The following is a 16,564-nucleotide window of genomic DNA, read 5'->3' on the forward strand; positions in this document are numbered from 1 at the left end:
CAATCCACAGACCTTCCTCAGATCTGTCAGGTTGACGTACACTGAGAGCATGTTTTAGAAACAAACACACTAGTACACAGAGTAACAGCCCTGTTAGGATTCAAGACACTCGAACATGTAACATGAAGCTCTTATGAAAACCTACAGAAAGGAAAGAGATATGCTATATTTAGGGCTTATTAAAGTTTTCTAAAGACATTAGTTGTCTTCTAAGCATTCGTAAACATACATATCCGCACTATATTCTAGAAATCTAGATTCAACATTGATTTTAATTTTTATTTATTTGAGAGACAGAGAGTTACCATCCATTGGTTCATCCCCCGGATGCACGCGATGGGCAGGTACCAGGCTGGGACTGGAGCCAGGGACCTGGAATACAATCCAGGCCTCCCAGATGGGTGGCAGGAACCCAGTTCCTGAGCCCTCACCCCTGCCTCTCAGGGGCTACATTAGCGGGAAGCTGGAGTCGGGGCTGGAGCCAGTTACGGAAAACAGGCCCCTACTCCAGTGAGGAGGCAGACCTCTTAACTACTAGGCCAAACGCCCACTGCTTCAACATTTATTTTTCTCACATGATCTGATACTTACTCTTTGCATTGTACTAACAATTTCTGGAATATCTGAATTTCTCTAGAATCACTTTAAGAGGCCCAGAAAACTCCATGTCTGTGTTACTATCTTCCATTGTGTACTTTTTTAAGAAAAGATTTATTTATTTGAAAGGCAGAGTTGTAGAGAGAGCTGTCTTCCATCTGCTGGCTCACTCCCCAAAGGGCTGCAATGGCCAGGGCTGGGCCAGTCTGAAGTCAGGATCCAGGAGCTTCTTCTAGGTCTCCCACACAGGTGCAGGGGCCCAAGCACTTGGACCATCTTCTGCTGCTTTCCCAGGCCATAGCAGAGAGCTGGATTGGAAGCAGAGCAGTGGAGACTCAAACCTGCACCCAGGTGGGATGCTGGTGTCTTGGCAGCGGCTTTACCCACTACACCGCAACACCAGCTTCCCTTGTGTACTGTTCAATTCAGGAGGCGTCATTGGGAATCAGGGCTGCACTTGTCACCACGTGTGCTGTCAGCCAGGCCGGGCTGCCGCAGCCATTGGTCCCGTGACTTTTCCCAGAAACCCTTGCGGTAGAGAGACAAGTACTTCAAATACTTTGTCGAATGAAACAATGTGTAATTGTCATTTGTGCAGTGTCAGTTTAGAAATAGATGGCCTGTGTCCGTGGGGTCGGGAACCTGTGGGGGATCTGTCACACCCATGTGCATGTTCACCCCTGGTTCTGTTGTTTTATTCCGATAGGGAGATCTGGCGGATTCTTTTTTCATTGTAGAATCTGGAGAGGTGAAAATTACCATGAAGAGAAAGGTAAGCTCCCCTGCCCCCACCCGAGTCCTAAAAATCCACGGATCAGCAGGAACGTAGTAGAGTTTTTGATGTGTAGACCAAGGCTCACTTGTGTCTTCCATAAGCCAAGTAGAAATATTTCTGATCGCCTTGGCAGGGCAAGTCCGAAGTGGAAGAGAACGGCGCCGTGGAAATCGCCCGCTGCTCCCGGGGGCAGTACTTCGGAGAGCTCGCCCTGGTGACGAACAAGCCTCGAGCAGCCTCGGCGCACGCCATCGGGACCGTCAAATGCCTGGGTAGGGATGGCGGCCGCAGCAGCCTCCTCGGGGTGCAGGCGGCCCTGTCTGCATTCGTCTTGTTCAGACCCTTATTTATCGCCTCTCCAAGCTGTGTGGTCCCCACAAAATGCAGCAGGGTTTTAGAACCCACTGCACCCTGTGAAAATCCATCCGTGGGGGCAGTTGTTCTTCATTGACAGTTTTCTCATCCAAGTGTGTTTTGTTCTTTCGTACATGCATGAACGAACATCTCCTGTTAAGCAATCCAAAGAAGCATCCCACGCACCAAGCCTTCTCCCTGACCTGTCAGATAAACAGCCTACGCTTTGCCCCTCAAAAGAGGAGGCTCCGTAGTATTTTCACGGTGTCATCGCGATCTCGGGCCAGGCCCAAGAACCTCCGCTCATGTGTGCCAGGGCACAGCTACGTGTTGCCTGTTACTTTCTCCTACCAGAGTGGCCTGGCAGAAATGCCGGCTTCCGTGGGAAACCTCTGTGTCTGGGATTTTAGATGTGAGAAATGCCTGTATGAATATAAAATATGAGAAATGCCTGTATGAATATAAAATACAGTTTGGGAGGTGGCTCTCCGAGGGCATTTTCTTTACAAAAACAGATTCCATACTAATTAGCCACTCTGTGCTCCACCACTTAAGAAGGTAAACTGAGTTGTGGTGTTTTTAGGATTTGCAAAGACCCCAAAAATTAACTATCTTAGAGAAGTCAATTTTAAAAGGCTTTAAGTAAGTGTATTAGTCAAGTGATATACTTAGAAGAGAAGACAATTAGAAACTGACAGGCAATTTTCCTGAGTGGAGCTATTAGACAGTGGAAGGTGACATGAGTGCAGTTCTGTTAAATTTTTTTTATAACAAATTACATTCATATTAAAGAAAGCCTAAGAAATAAAATGCAGGAAAAACTAAGAATCACACACAGCATCACCCCCACTGAGATTTCTGCTGTTACCAATTGTGCTTTTTTATCTGCATAGGTTTTCTGTTCTTTTTTTTTAAAGATTTATTTATTTTATTCAGAAGGCAGAGTTAGAGAGAGGGAGAGATAGAGACAAGAGAGATATCTTCCATCTGCTGGTTCACTCCCAAATGGCCACAGCAGCTAAAGATGGGCTGGGAGCCCATCTTTGAAGCTGGGAGCCAGGTACTTCTTCCAGGCCTCCCACTGGGTGCAGGGTCCCAAGGACTTGGGCCATCTTCTACTGCCAGGCCATTAGCGGAGAGATGAATTGGAAGAAGAGCAGCCAGGACTTGAACCAGCGGCCATATGGGATGCTGGCATTGCAGGCGACGGCTTTACTCACTATACCACGGCACTGGCTGCCGGTCCCCAGCTCTGGTTTTCTGCTCTTAAATAATTTTGCAAACTGCTTTTTTCATTAATTATAACTTAGGAATTTCTGATTTTATTGCCTCAGATGTTAATCTTCTATTAGATAAATTATTTATGCACAGGATAAATTATTTAGTCAGTCTCCACTGGTTCATAATTTGTGAGTTTTGGCTGATTTTTTTTTGGAGCGTATTTTGGTACATAGAAGTCTTTTCTATATATAGAATGTTTCCTTAGAATTTTTTTTTAAGATTTTATTTATTTATTTGAGAGGTAGAGTTATAGACAGAGAGAAGGAGAAATAGAGAGAGAGGTCTTCCATCTGCTGTTTCACTCCCCCAAATAGCGGCAATGGCTAGAGCTGAGCCAATCCGAAGCCAGGAGCCAGGTACTTCTTTATGGCCTTCCATGCTGGTGCAGAGGCCCAAGAACTTGGGCAGTCTTCCACTGTTTTCCCAGGCCATCGCAGAGAGCTGGGTCAGAAGAGGAGCAGCTGGGATACAGACTGGCACCCATGTGGGATGCCAGTGCCTCAGGCAGAGGCTTAGCCCACTACGCCACAGCCCCAGCCCCTAGAAGTAGTTTTCAGAGGAGTTTTTTGCCCCTAATGACTTTTGATATGTATTCCCAGCTCTGTTTTCTTTGTACCTATTTACATGCTACTGGCAGTGCAAGGATGTGCATTTACCCTACTTTTGTAAATGTTGCCCCTTTTTTTTAACCCCTGCAATTTGGAAAAGCAAAAGAGATGCATTCTAATCAGTATTTCTATGGTAGAAATACCTAGTCCTGGTCCTTGCAACCATTTTGGGCGTGAACCAGCCGATTGAAGATCTTTCTCTGTCTCTTCCTCTCTCTATAACTCTGCCTTTGAAATTAAAAAACAAAAATGTAAAAATTGTGGAAGGGAACGTTTTGATCTTCACAACACAGCATGGTAAGCCCTGAGAAATCAGGGTAGGAAACCCTCCCTGGCCCCCTCTGAGGGATCCATAATACCAAGTTGGCAACAGCCACATTTATATTTCAAAGTCCCAAGGTGTGTCCCTTATTCTGTTCTCAGCTTGGTCCAGACACCTCCCCACAGCCAGCCCTGCACATCACACCCCAAGGGGACCAGTGATGTGACCCAGGGAGGCCAGGGCTGCTGCTTTTTCGAAGCAGAACGTTTCTGCATGCTTTGTCTTGTCTTTTACACTGTTTGCCCAGAAACACCAGTGCATTCCCAATAGACGCAGAATGGACGTTAGACATGACTTGGAGATGTTTGATTTGTCATTTACTCTTCCCCTTCCTTAGCCATGGATGTGCAGGCGTTTGAGAGGCTCTTGGGACCTTGCATGGAGATCATGAAAAGGAACATAGCCACGTATGAAGAGCAGTTAGTGGCGCTGTTTGGAACAAACATGGATATTGTGGAACCTACTGCATGAAGCGGAAGTATGGAGCGAGAAGACCTATAGTGACAAAGTGACACAGTGGTGGTTAGTCCACTGAGGGTGTGTTTGTCTAGATGCCAAGCATTTTATGTGGTTTCAGGTTTGTTTTTTTACATTTATGACGTATCAGTACACCGTAGTGACCTAATAGTCAGTAGGCTTTAACATCACTTTCTAAAGAGTAGTTCATAAAAAACAAAAAACAAAAAAAAACCAACATATTGGTAAAATGACTTTCTACTCCACAAAATTATTTGAGAGATTTATTCAAATGATTGTAATATATTAAAAGTATGTGTGTTTAAGAAGATAATTAAAATGTTACCATGGAAGATACGTGTTTTGACTTCTTCATGATGTCATATAAGACTGTGCCCGTGTGAGAGGGACCTTGGCAGGAGCCATGCTGTGAGGCCTGGCTTCACGTTCCCTTTATAACTCATTCTGTATAGTAACATTGTCATCATTCTTGTTTTAAAGCTCTCTGGCTTGATAGGTTATGTGCTGGCCTTGGCCTGTTGGTGAAATGGTATACAACATCATATGCAATTTTAAAACTTTTTATATTTTGCAATAAAGTACAGTTTGACTTCTTTGATGTGATGTCAGTAGCCTACATATTCCAGTGGTTTTAAGGACTGACAATTTATCATATGGTAATTGAAGAATTTTTTTTTTTTAGATTGGAAATCATGAATTCATTCTTTTCATCCAGCATATCTTTTTTTTTTTTTTTTTTCATTTTGCAGTTCTCCACGTTCTTTAGAATGTGGTTTTGACATTTGATGTCCCGAAGGGTTTTTTTTTTTAGCTAATCTTATTAAATCTGACTTTATCTTCTAAAATCCTAAGATCTAATACTTAAAAAAGAAAACCTACCTACACCACACATATGTTGGGGTTTTCTGAGCCTGGCCACAGGTAGCTGTTGTTCTTCACAGGGCCTGTGTAACAGTCCTTGGCAAACACCTGCTCTCAGTGCCTGTTTGCCAGCCCATGAGCTCAGCAGCTCAGCAGCCGGTGAAGTCTTTTTTCCCCCCCTTAAGAATTCCTCTAAAGTGGGGGAAAGAAATTTGTGTGAGCAAGACTAGCCATGATGATGAAAGGAGCCTCTGCCCACACAGAATAAATCCTCAGGCCTTGCCATGTGCTTCCATGTAGATTTGGTAGTTACAGGTGCAGCATGAACTCCAACCTGATAGGTTTTCATTGATCATCGATGTGCTTATTACACTGCCACGTGAGATGGATTTTATCATATTCAACCAAAGCACCATACTCTGCCATGATTTTTGGGCCTCATGACCCTGATGGCTAGGGACATTAATTCTAGCCAGTTGTTTGCTTTTAAATGAGCAATTCCATTTTGGGAAATGTGTTTCAAAAGAATCTGTACATGGGTAAAATTCTTTCGTGGCTATGTGGTCCTATTAGAGAATGTGTACGGTCTGACTTGCGTATGAAAACACGGTCAGAATGTTAAGTTGGGTAATGTATATATAAGAAGTGTAAAAAGTACGTGAAGTATAACTTCAGCCACGTTTTAACATTTTAGAATGCTGTTTGACATTTTTGTGACGACTTCTTGTAGGAAAAGAGAACTTTCTACGTGACTCGTTTTTGATTTCAGAATTTATTTTAAAAGACGTGTCTGTTAAAAACAAAGAGCTCACATTCCTGGTTCATCGTTCCGTATTCTTAACTTTATTCACTTTTTCAAGTTATCTCTTTTGTTGCATAAGCTGATTGTTAACTATTCATGGAACAGCAAACAAATGCCTGTTTAATAAAGAACTCTGACGAAGGCTATAAAAGCCAGTTACATTATTTTCAGTATTGTTGGTTATATTTAAATTTTCCTTATAATAAAGCACACTTTTATAATAAAATACATGAATTACTGTTTTTAATATCTTTTGCTTATTTCTTTAATATGATTTACGTAGGACATAATGCATTGAAAAGCATGAAGGAGACGGACATGCGTTAGCTAATAACCCCCAGGGCCTAACACAGCAAGTATGTTTTTGTACGGCAATGGGTTGTTTTTTTTAAATTTTTAACTCTTGGTAATACTTGAGAGAAATAATTGTGGTGTATTGCAGGTTGCAGTCAATAAATAAATTTGGCTAACTAGGGAATTTATGTATAATATTGCCTAATTAAAGTAGCTCCATTTTGACTTGTGGATGTCATTATTTCATCACTCACCACGAATCCTTACCATTTGGGAATTCTGTTTCATTCAAGACCACTCTCTGGGCTGCCTCCATGGCATAGCAGGTTAAGCAACGGCCTGCCGCGTCCACATCCCAGATGGGCGTTGATTCACTTCGAATCCAGCTCCCTGCTAACAGCCTGGGAAAGCAGTAGAGAATGGTCTAAATGCTTGGGCCCTGCCACCCATGTGGGAGACCCAGAAAAAGCTCCTGGCTCCTGCCTTTGGCTTGGTGCAGCTCCCACATTTGCAGCCATTTAGGGAGTGAACAAGCGGATAGAAGATACCTCTGGGGCCAGCCCTGTAGCGCAGTGGGTTAATGCCCTGGCCTGAAGCACCGGCATCCCATATGGGCGCCGGTTCGAGACCCGGCTGCCCCACTTCCAATCCAGCTCTCTGCTATGGCCTGGGATAGCAGTAGAAGATGGCCCAAGTCCTTGGGACCCTGCACCTGCGTGGGAGACCTGGAAGAAGCACCTGGCTCCTGGCTTCGGATCGACACAGCTCCGGCTGTTGCAGCCAACTGGGGAATGAAACAGTGGATGGAAGACCTCTCTCTGCCTCTCCTTTATGTAACTCTTTCAAATAAATAAATAAATCTTTAAAAAAAAAAAACAAAAAAGAAGATATCTTTCTGTCTTTCCTCCTCTCTCTCTAACTCTGCCTTTCAAATAAATAAATCTTAAAAAAAAAATGTTTCCTGATTACGTTTTTTGTTGTTGTTCAGATTTATTTATTTATTTTTATTTTATTTATTTATTTATTTATTTATTGACAGGCAGAGTGGACAGAGAGAGAGACAGAGAGAAAGGTCTTCCTTTTGCCGTTGGTTCACCCTCCAATGGTCACTGCGGTAGGCGCGCTGCGGCTGGCGCACCGCGCTGATCCGATGGCAGGAGCCAGGTGCTTCTCCTGGTCTGCCATGGGGTGCAGAGCCCAAGCACTTGGGCCATCCTCCACTGCACTCCCTGGCCACAGCAGAGAGCTGGCCTGGAAGAGGGGCAACCGGGACAGGATCAGTGCCCTGATCGGGACTAGAACCTGGTGTGCCGGCGCCGCAAGGCGGAGGATTAGCCTAGTGAGCCGCGGCGCCGGCCCAGATTTATTTATTTATTTCATAAGGCAGAGAGAGGGAGAGAGAGAAATAGATCTGTCCACTGGTTCATCCCACAAATGACTGCAAAAGTCAGGTCTGGGCCAGATTGAAGCAAGAAACCAGGAGCTCCATCCAGGTTTCCCACATGGGTGGCAGGGGCCCAGATACTTGGGCCATCTTCCACTGCCTTCCCAGGCGCATTAGCAGGAAGCTGGATTGGAAGTGGATTGGGACTCAAACCAGCACCTCAGTATGCAGGTAGTGACTTAACTCATGGTGCCACAATGCTGGCCCCATCCAGCCCGGTCCTGATGGATAGGTGTGGCTAGGAAAGGGGTTAGGAATTCTTTCCAGAAAACAAAAGTGCTTGCCATTGTTTGTCTTAAGTAAACATAAAGGAGTATGTGTGTTTCTTGCATACCAATATGAATTAGGGCTTAGTACATACGTTTTAACATACTGTCCAGGGGGAATATACTTGGGTAAGAATAGTAAAACTGCCCCACCTAGCTGACCATTTAAAATGTGTAAAAATGCTGCAAGTGAAACAGGACATGAAGCAAGGGATTTTAGGTTTTATTGAAATGTGTATGATTTTAGTGCTGAGTTCTTTTTATGCTCCAAGGCATCTTTTTATTTTTAAGAAAACTTTAATAAAAATAAATTTTTAAAGTACAACTTCTGGATTATAGCAGTTTTCCCCCTCATAATCACCCTCCCATGCACAAACCATCCCATCTCCTACTCTATCTCCCATCCCATTCTTCATTAAGATTCATTTTTAATTATCTATATACAGAAGATCAACTTAGTATATACTAAAGATTTCAACAGATTGCACCCACACAGACACACAAAGTATAAAATACTGTTTGAAGACTATTTTTACCGTGAATTCTCATAATATGACACATTAAGGACAGAGATCCTACATGGGGAGCAAGTGCACAGTGACTCCTGTTGTTGATTTAACAATTGACACTTAAGACGTCAGTAATCACCCGAGGCTCTTGTCATGAGCTGCCAAGGCTTTGGAAGCCTCTTTTGAGTTCACAAACTGACCTTATTTAGACAAGGCCATTAATCAAAGTCGAAGGTCTCTCCTCCCTTCAGAGAAAGCTACTTCCTTCTTTGATGGCCCTTTCTTTCCACTGGGATCTCACAGAGATCTTTGGTTTAGGTCATTTTTTGCTACAGTGTCTTGGCTTTCCATGCCAAGGCATCTTTTAAAAATATGGATGTGATTTTTCCTTTCTTAAGAAAGTGGTATTTCTAACAAAGTTTAGATGATCTTTGTTGTTCTTATAGAAAATTAATACTGTGTAGATTAAAGGGGATTAGCAGTAGATCTGTACTAACCCAAGGCTTTGTTAAATAGCTGGAAAGGAGATTATAGTATCTAAATAAAATGTTAACACTTGGGTCCAGCCCTGTGGCGCAGAGGGTTAAAGCCATGGCCTACAGTGCCAGCATCCCATAAAGGCAGCAGTTTGAGTCCCAGCTGTTCCACTTCCAGCTCTCTGCTAATATGCCCGGGAAAGCAGCAGAAGGTGGCCCAAGTACTTGGGCCCCCCTGTACCCATATGGGAGACCTGGAAGAAGCCCCTAGCTACTGGCTTCAGCCTGGCACAAGTGGGTTGTTGCAGCAATCTGGGGAGTGAACCAGTGGATGGAAGCTCTCTCCTTCTAACTCTGCCTTTCAAATACATAAATAAATCTTTAAAAAAAAGTTAACCCCTACGAAATAACCACTACAAAGAATGCTGCTTTCTAAAATTAAATAGTGTGAGATTCAGCTTGATGTTGAGAATCTAATAATTTTTTAAGACTTGCTTATTTGAGAGAGTTACACAGAGAAAGGGAGAGAAAGAGAGAGAGAGAGAGCGCAAGTTTCCATCCATTGGTTCACTCCCCAGATGGCCACAATGGCCAGAGCTGGGCCAGACTAGGGCCAGGAGATTTAACCGGGTCTCCCAAGTGGGCTGCAGGGGCCGAAGCATTTGGGCCATCGTCCGCTACCTTCCTCAGGCCAGTGGCAGGGAGCTGGATGGGAGCTGGAGCAGCCAGGACTAGAATAGGTGCCCTAATATGGAATGGGTATCACAGCACCTTAGCTCACTGTGCCACAACACTGATCCTGAATGTCAGATAATTTTGTCAGGAAGGAAGAAATTGCCTTTTGCGTTTTTGTGCTCCTCAATTTGTAAATCTACAATTTCCTAGGAAATCCTGAAGCTTGTATCATCTATATATGGGAAGATGGCAATGATGTATGAGACAGAAGTAATTACATCATAAAAATGGAATGCCATCTACAAGGGACTTGGCTTTTCTCAGACTGTAGCCATTACTCCAGTCTTCCAATTCCCCAATACAAAGATCTGTGGCAAGATATGTACACACGAAATAATGTTGTGTTGGTGCCAATCATAACTGGTTCCTTATAGCACGTAAATGCAGTCTGCCTTAAACTGGAAAAACAAAAACTGACTTTTTGCTCCAGGCACAAAAGGAAGAGTTGTAAATAAACTCTGAAATAATAAAAGAAACCCTGACTTGCTTGCAACAGACTAGACGTGATATCCTAAATATTTTTGCTTTAATTCCAAAAAGTTGATAATGCAGAGCCATTGAGAGTGTGAGATCTGAGCTAAATCTTGGGTCAGAACCTTGGGTAAAGTCCCTTCTAACTGCTGCTTTTCCATCTCTTCCTGATCGGAAACCTTCCCAGATCCTGCTGAGGAAGGCAAGAGTAAACTCTATATCTCTGGAACTTTACTGCCTGTTGTAGACCAAAGGCTGATGTTTAATAGAAGTATACCTCTCTTATGACGACTATATTCTTGAAATCTAAACAAATGACCTTTACAAAGGCCAAATGAGGTTTTCATTATTTTAGGAGAGGTACTCAGCACAGAAGTATCAGTGGCAATTTTTTTTGCTCGTAATTGCTCTTTAAAGCTGATCTTAAAATTTTGATGAACATAGTCCACATTTTATTGCTGTGGTGCGTCATGGTGTACTATGTAATTAGAAGGAGTTGAAGTGTCATAATTAGAAAAACATCTTTGTGTAACTGGCTCAGTGGGGAAGACAAAAATGAGTAATGCTTATCATAGTTTGTAGCTGGAAGAGGAAGCCTGTTCTCTAATAATAGTACAGGTTGAATATTTGGAATGCTTAGGACAGAAGCTTTTCAGATTTCAGAGTTTTTTTGGATTTTGAAATAGCCACATAGACTTTTCCAGGTGAGCATCTGTATTCTGGAAATTCAGATTTCAGGGCATTTTGGATTTCCGGATTAGGGATGCTCGACCTGTAATGACTATATAGAGGAAGTGATGCCTACAGCACGTGAAAGTTGTTGAACAAAATCAGAGTTCAAAATGGTAGTTAAGAAGTCTGCTCCCTGTCTGGACTGAGTCCTGGCTCCTGCGCTTCTGATCCGGCCTCATGGTTACGTGCACTCTGGGAGGCAACAGATGACAGCTCAGATACTTGGTCCCTGCTATCTACATGGAAGACCCAGACTGAGTTCCAAGCTCCTGGCTTCGATCTGACCCAGCCCTGACTGTTGATGGGCATTTCGGGAGTGAGCCAGTGGGTGAAAGATCTCCCTTCATTTTTCTGCCTTTCAAATAGAATGAAAACAAAATTATTTTAATGTGAGAAGCTAAGATGGAATTTATTTTGAAAAGGCATATGACATGGAGCATTAGAGTATACTGTACAACTGTATTTTAGGAAATTCATATTGTCACTTTCCTTGGTCACTGTTCATTCTTTTGTTCAAAAGTCATCTATGTACAACTGATTGCTTCTTATGGACCAGACAAAAAATGTGTAAGAGATGGTGAGCAATGGGGAAGGGACAGTGTAACATGAGAAGGCACAGCACTGCGTGATGAAACTGTATCCATAGTACTCTGACAATTGTAATTGTTCTATGTCAGCTTAACTGTTCCTAAAATGTGATAATTTTGACTACCACCAATCAAAGAAGAGCCTAGGATACCAAGTACATGCGAGAATAAAATATTTATGTGGGGGTTTCTGTGAAACAGACCAGGTAACAGGAATTCTCAACTCTAGACATTCTAATGAAGGGCATGAGAACAGTCATTTGAGCTTGCTTTTTTTTTTTTTTTTAAAGATTTATTTATTTATTTATTTGAAAGAGTTACACAGAGAGAGGAGAGGCAGAGAGAAAGAGAGGTCTTCCATCTGCTGGTTCACTCCCCAATTGGCTGCAACTGGCCAGAGCTGGGCCAATTGGAAGCCAAGAGCCAGGAGTCTCTTCCAGGTCTCCCATGTGGGTGTTGGGCCATCTTCTGATGGTTTCCTAGGCACATCAGCAGGGAGCTGGATGGGAAGTGGGATGCCTATGTGGGATGCTGGCGCTGCAGGTGACAGCTTTAACTGCTATGCCACAGCATCAGCCCCACTGAGCTTGCTTTTACCAATGGGAAGCGAAATGAAGCAGATTTATTGCCTTCTCCAAATACATTTTTATTACCAGCACTTTGGGCAACTCCACCACAACATTTGCAGGGCAGCTGAGCCGTCAAGGATATAGAGCCTCTATGGCTAAGGACACCCAGGGTTTTCCTCTAGACTTGGATCTCCTGAAAGCTATCAGAGTTGCAGCTGCCCATGGGACCCTGTACTCAACATTTGGGCCCGCAAAGAAAGCGTATGCTTTGCCCTCTGGCTGGTGCCCGTTCTCTCCAAGATCAGTATACCACCATTACCCAAGCCAGAAACCCAGCAATCATTCCTTCCTTCCTCTTCCTAATAGTTAGTCTTCAGACACCCCCTTGTCAGCCACTGAAGCAAGTTCTTGCTTTATAGACATCTGAGCAAAATCTAGACCTTCAGTTGCATCAGGAATTACAAGCATAAGGGACACATACTAATGACTAAGTTCTAAAATGGCCCTCATTAGCGCCTAGGCACCTTATTACAACTTGAGTTTACCTGAGTACTTTGAACTAAGTTAATTATAAAATTCACTCGTTTCAAATTACAGTCAGCTACTCTGAAGGATATTTGTGAGTATTCAAATAGTCTACCAAGGAACTAAATAAAAAGTTTGGGTGTTTAATGTTGTAGACTATACATGTACTCTATTTCCTAATTTTTGTACTTGAGTGACTTCCTTTGTTTAGACAATTTGAAGACCGATATTCTCAATAGTCAGGCAAATTCCATGTGCTTGAACATCTTTTCTTTTTTTTTTTTTTTTAATTTTTGACAGGCAGAGTGGACAGTGAGAGAGACAGAGAGAAAGGTCTTCCTTTGCTGTTGGTTCACCCTCCAATGGCTGCAGCGGTAGGCGCGCCGCGGCCGGCGCACCGCGCTGATCCAATGGCAGGAGCCAGGTACTTATCCTGGTCTCCCCTGGGGTGCAGGGCCCAAGCACTTGGGCCATCCTCCACTGCACTCCCTGGCCACAGCAGAGAGCTGGCCTGGAAGAGGGGCAACCGGGACAGGATCGGTGCCCCGACCGGGACTAAAACCTGGTGTGCCTGCGCCGCAAGGCGGAGGATTAGCCTACTGAGCCACGGCGCCGGCTGTAAAGCTTGAACATCTTATTTCTTAGCCTAGCAAAGTAATCACTGGTGTGCCAGATTTTGTGGAGTCAGAGGAAATATGTTACTTAATTTCACTTCTAAATAGGACTGATCTAATTTTTTTCTACCATTTTTAACAAATTAGAACTTGATTTTCATGACAACAGAATTTTACAAACTGCTAAGAAGACGTTTTGAGATGACAGTGTCTGACATATTTGGGCACAGACTTTGAGTGTGCATGTGTCTGTGTAGGTATATCATGCCTACACTACCCAACAGAAGGTGTTATTTGACGAAACTGATTTTTAGTGCCAGCTTTATCATGGAAGCATCCGAAGGACAGATAAAATCTGTTATTCCGTCTGTTTTAGTTCAAGAAGTGTAATTTACCTATGTAAAAATGTCTAAGGAGGTCTTCCTAGGTCTGTACTGGCTGGTTGTGCTGGCTACAGAATTAATGGGGGTGTCCTTGTTAAACACCCAGGAGGCGCTGCTGTGGTGCTTGAGCGGCTCAGGGCTGCCGGCAGACAGGACCAATCGTCCGCCTACAGGTGCGAGTGTGCTAATGGCGCTCCTGAATCAGCTGTGACGGAACTGAGTTCAACTTGTCACTTTGTGACACACTGGGTCAAAAATGAGCTAAAGCATTTGAAAAGGGTTTCCTATCTTTGCATTCTTGTCACTTAAAACAGTGTTCAACACATAACGTACTAAGTACATTTTCTGAAAGAATGAAAAAGCTCTCCAGTGCTCTTCAAGGGTAAATCATAATATACAGTAGCCAGATAAGAATTTAAATGTCCTGTGTCCTTAAAAAAAAAGAAAAAAAAAAAAAACCACTAAAGCGTTTGGTAAATCCATTCAAGTAGTTTTTTAAAATAAGGCTTAGTCAGAAGCAACTCTCACAGTCTGTGTCCTGAAGATGGATACAAGGGTGGCTCCTGAGAAGTCATTTTTGGGGAAGGGAAGCTTTTAGGTTTCTTGGAATTAGAGCCTTAGGCATAAGTTATCCTAGACCTCGATTTAAAGTGATCAGGTGAACATGCATTTTTTTCTTTTTCGGTCTAATGTTGGAGTTCATGCTTTTAATGATGGGGCACTAGGACCCTCCACGGTTGGGGGAGGGGAGAAGAAAACAAAACAACAAAGTAGCAGAGACACAGTCACTCCATTCATCTCTGAAAGATGATAACATTCAAACTGTAGTTTTTCTTCAGGGAAAAAAAAACAAGCATCGTTTTCGGCTGTCTTTATCTTGGCTGTCTTTATCGTAGTAAGCTAAATAAAGTGTTTGGTTGCTAATTAAGGACACAGAAAGTACACCTTTGATCTCAGGGGAGGCAGGACTTTTTAGAAACAATCTCACGTCCACGATTCCAACAGGGTATCCCTAAAGGAATTTGAAAACTTGTTTCACCGTATGGGGAGGGGTTATTCTGTAATTCTCCAATGCTCCTGTGGCTTTCTGGTAGAATTAAAAAATTCAAGAAATAGAGCTATGATTTCGGGCTCTTTCCCAAAGTCTGCTTTACGGATTTCTCACCAATACCGACTTCTCCTTATCTTACAAAACCTAAAGCACGGCTGAGACGATGCAGACGGCAGAGGCCCCGGGGAGCAGAGCTTCCTACCAACGCCTTTGCAACGCGGCCGGCGGAGAAGCGGCCCCCGCGCGCGGCCGCCAGCCATGTTGGAGGCGCGGGCGGCGGCAAAGCCGAGGAGCAGCCTCCTCCCGCCGTGAGTCAGAGCGGCCTCTGCCGTCCATGGGGAGTCCTCGGCAGGCGACGAATGGCCCACGACAGCTCACCGCAGAAACCCACGTCTGACGACTGCCAACTCCTGTCTAAGTCACGCTCGGCCCTCCTCTGTACTGCCTTGCCCAACGAGGAAGCCCGGTGCAAGCCATCACGGACGTGTCCCCCGCTAACAGCTTCGTCCACTCGCTAAGCCCTGGGTGTCTCGCCCCCCAGCACCGTGCATGCCCACGCCTGAGGGCGCCTGGCGTCCACCGGCATAGAATCGACAAAGGCGGTCCCCAGGGGCTGTGTGGAGGAGGGTGGCGAGGCAAGGAGCAGGATGAAGGAATCCCGGTTCTTCCCACTGCGGGAGGAGCCCCGGCTGCACCTTCAGCATCCTCGCCGGGCCTGGGACCACGATGTGTGGGTGACTGAGAGCCCTCGCGAGCCGCGCCGCTTCCGCTTGTACAGTCATCTCCTTCCCTTCGCCCTAAAACAATACCTTGGCCCCCTGCCAGGCTTTGCGCGGCGAACGGCTCTGGCTGACCAAGGCCAGGCACGGGTGCTGCGAAAAGCTGAGGCCGCCTCCGAGCGCTAGCAGAGGCCCAGAGGAAGCGAAGAGGCCCAAGCTTTCAAACACTCCCTTCCTCCGCCCCCTCCCTTTTGTCCCAGACACCAAAACAAACGAGCTGATACACGTGTCCCTATGACTCTTGTTTACTATCAAGAGTGTGCTGCGCACGCACCTCTGGGATATGTAGTCCAACCGGTTCTTCCGCCTGCCTAGCCTTCCCAGGCGCCGAGAAAGGCGGAGACTACGAACCCACAATCCACTTCGCGGGCAAAGTTTGGTTTGGGTCCCCCGAGTCTCGGCAGCAGTCCAATCCGGAGCGCTCAGCCCAGTGACTGACACACTGTCTCGTCCAGTAAACACAACACAAAAGTCAACACATGCCCACCCCCCGAGACGGGCCGTGGTATCGCCCAATGGGGAAGTGGAAAGACCGAATGGCAGCTCTGCGGGCCAATAAGAGGACGAGAGAGCTGGGAGGAGGCTCAACCCCCCGGGGGCTTGAGGGGAGGGGGAAGACGAAGCTTGAAAGACTTGGTAATGGCGACGGGTTTGGTAAGTAGGAAAGTTTCGGTTGAGGAGTAAGAGTGGCGAAAGAAGCCGTAACGCGCACCGGGGAGGCCAGCGTCAGTCGCAGAGAGGACCCGCGAGCTGCTGGTGGTGTTGTCGCCGTCAAGGCGGCCCGCACCGAGGCTGCCGGCACTCCGCGGCGCGTTTGTTGTCTTTCGGCTCGGGAAGGGGTGGGGGTGGGGAAGGGAGGGGCAGGAGCCCGAGGGGACGGGGCGGCCGGGCGAGCCTGGGTCCGCGTTCCCGCTCCTCCAAGGACTGCCTTCCGAGTGGGCGCAGTTAGCCGTCCGACCGCCGCCCGCGGCGAGCCCACCGGACCGGCACCTCCCGCGGGCGCGCTTGGGGCTTCGCGGCGGCGGCGGCCGAGAGGGGGTCTCCGGGCGGGG

General features: G+C 45.4%; 2 protein-coding genes across 2 annotated transcripts in view; both read left to right on the forward strand.

Moving 5' to 3' along the window:
- The window catches only part of PRKAR2B (protein kinase cAMP-dependent type II regulatory subunit beta), a 126,566-nt gene extending 119,977 nt beyond the window's left edge, over positions 1-6,589 (forward strand). The window contains exons 9-11 of the mRNA XM_062216826.1: positions 1,304-1,369; positions 1,506-1,644; positions 4,275-6,589. Coding sequence (XP_062072810.1) covers positions 1,304-1,369; positions 1,506-1,644; positions 4,275-4,408 — 339 coding nt within the window. The 3' untranslated portion in view covers positions 4,409-6,589. The remainder of the gene's footprint in view (positions 1-1,303; positions 1,370-1,505; positions 1,645-4,274) is intronic.
- A 9,533-nt stretch (positions 6,590-16,122) lies between these two features.
- Positions 16,123-16,564, forward strand: part of HBP1 (HMG-box transcription factor 1) — a 32,800-nt gene continuing 32,358 nt past the window's right edge. The window contains exon 1 of the mRNA XM_062174901.1: positions 16,123-16,166. Within this exon, the coding sequence (XP_062030885.1) occupies positions 16,152-16,166 (15 nt within the window). The 5' untranslated portion in view covers positions 16,123-16,151. The remainder of the gene's footprint in view (positions 16,167-16,564) is intronic.

This window comes from Lepus europaeus, chromosome 1 (genome assembly GCF_033115175.1).
Source record: "Lepus europaeus isolate LE1 chromosome 1, mLepTim1.pri, whole genome shotgun sequence".
In the NCBI taxonomy this organism is placed as follows: domain Eukaryota; kingdom Metazoa; phylum Chordata; class Mammalia; order Lagomorpha; family Leporidae; genus Lepus; species Lepus europaeus.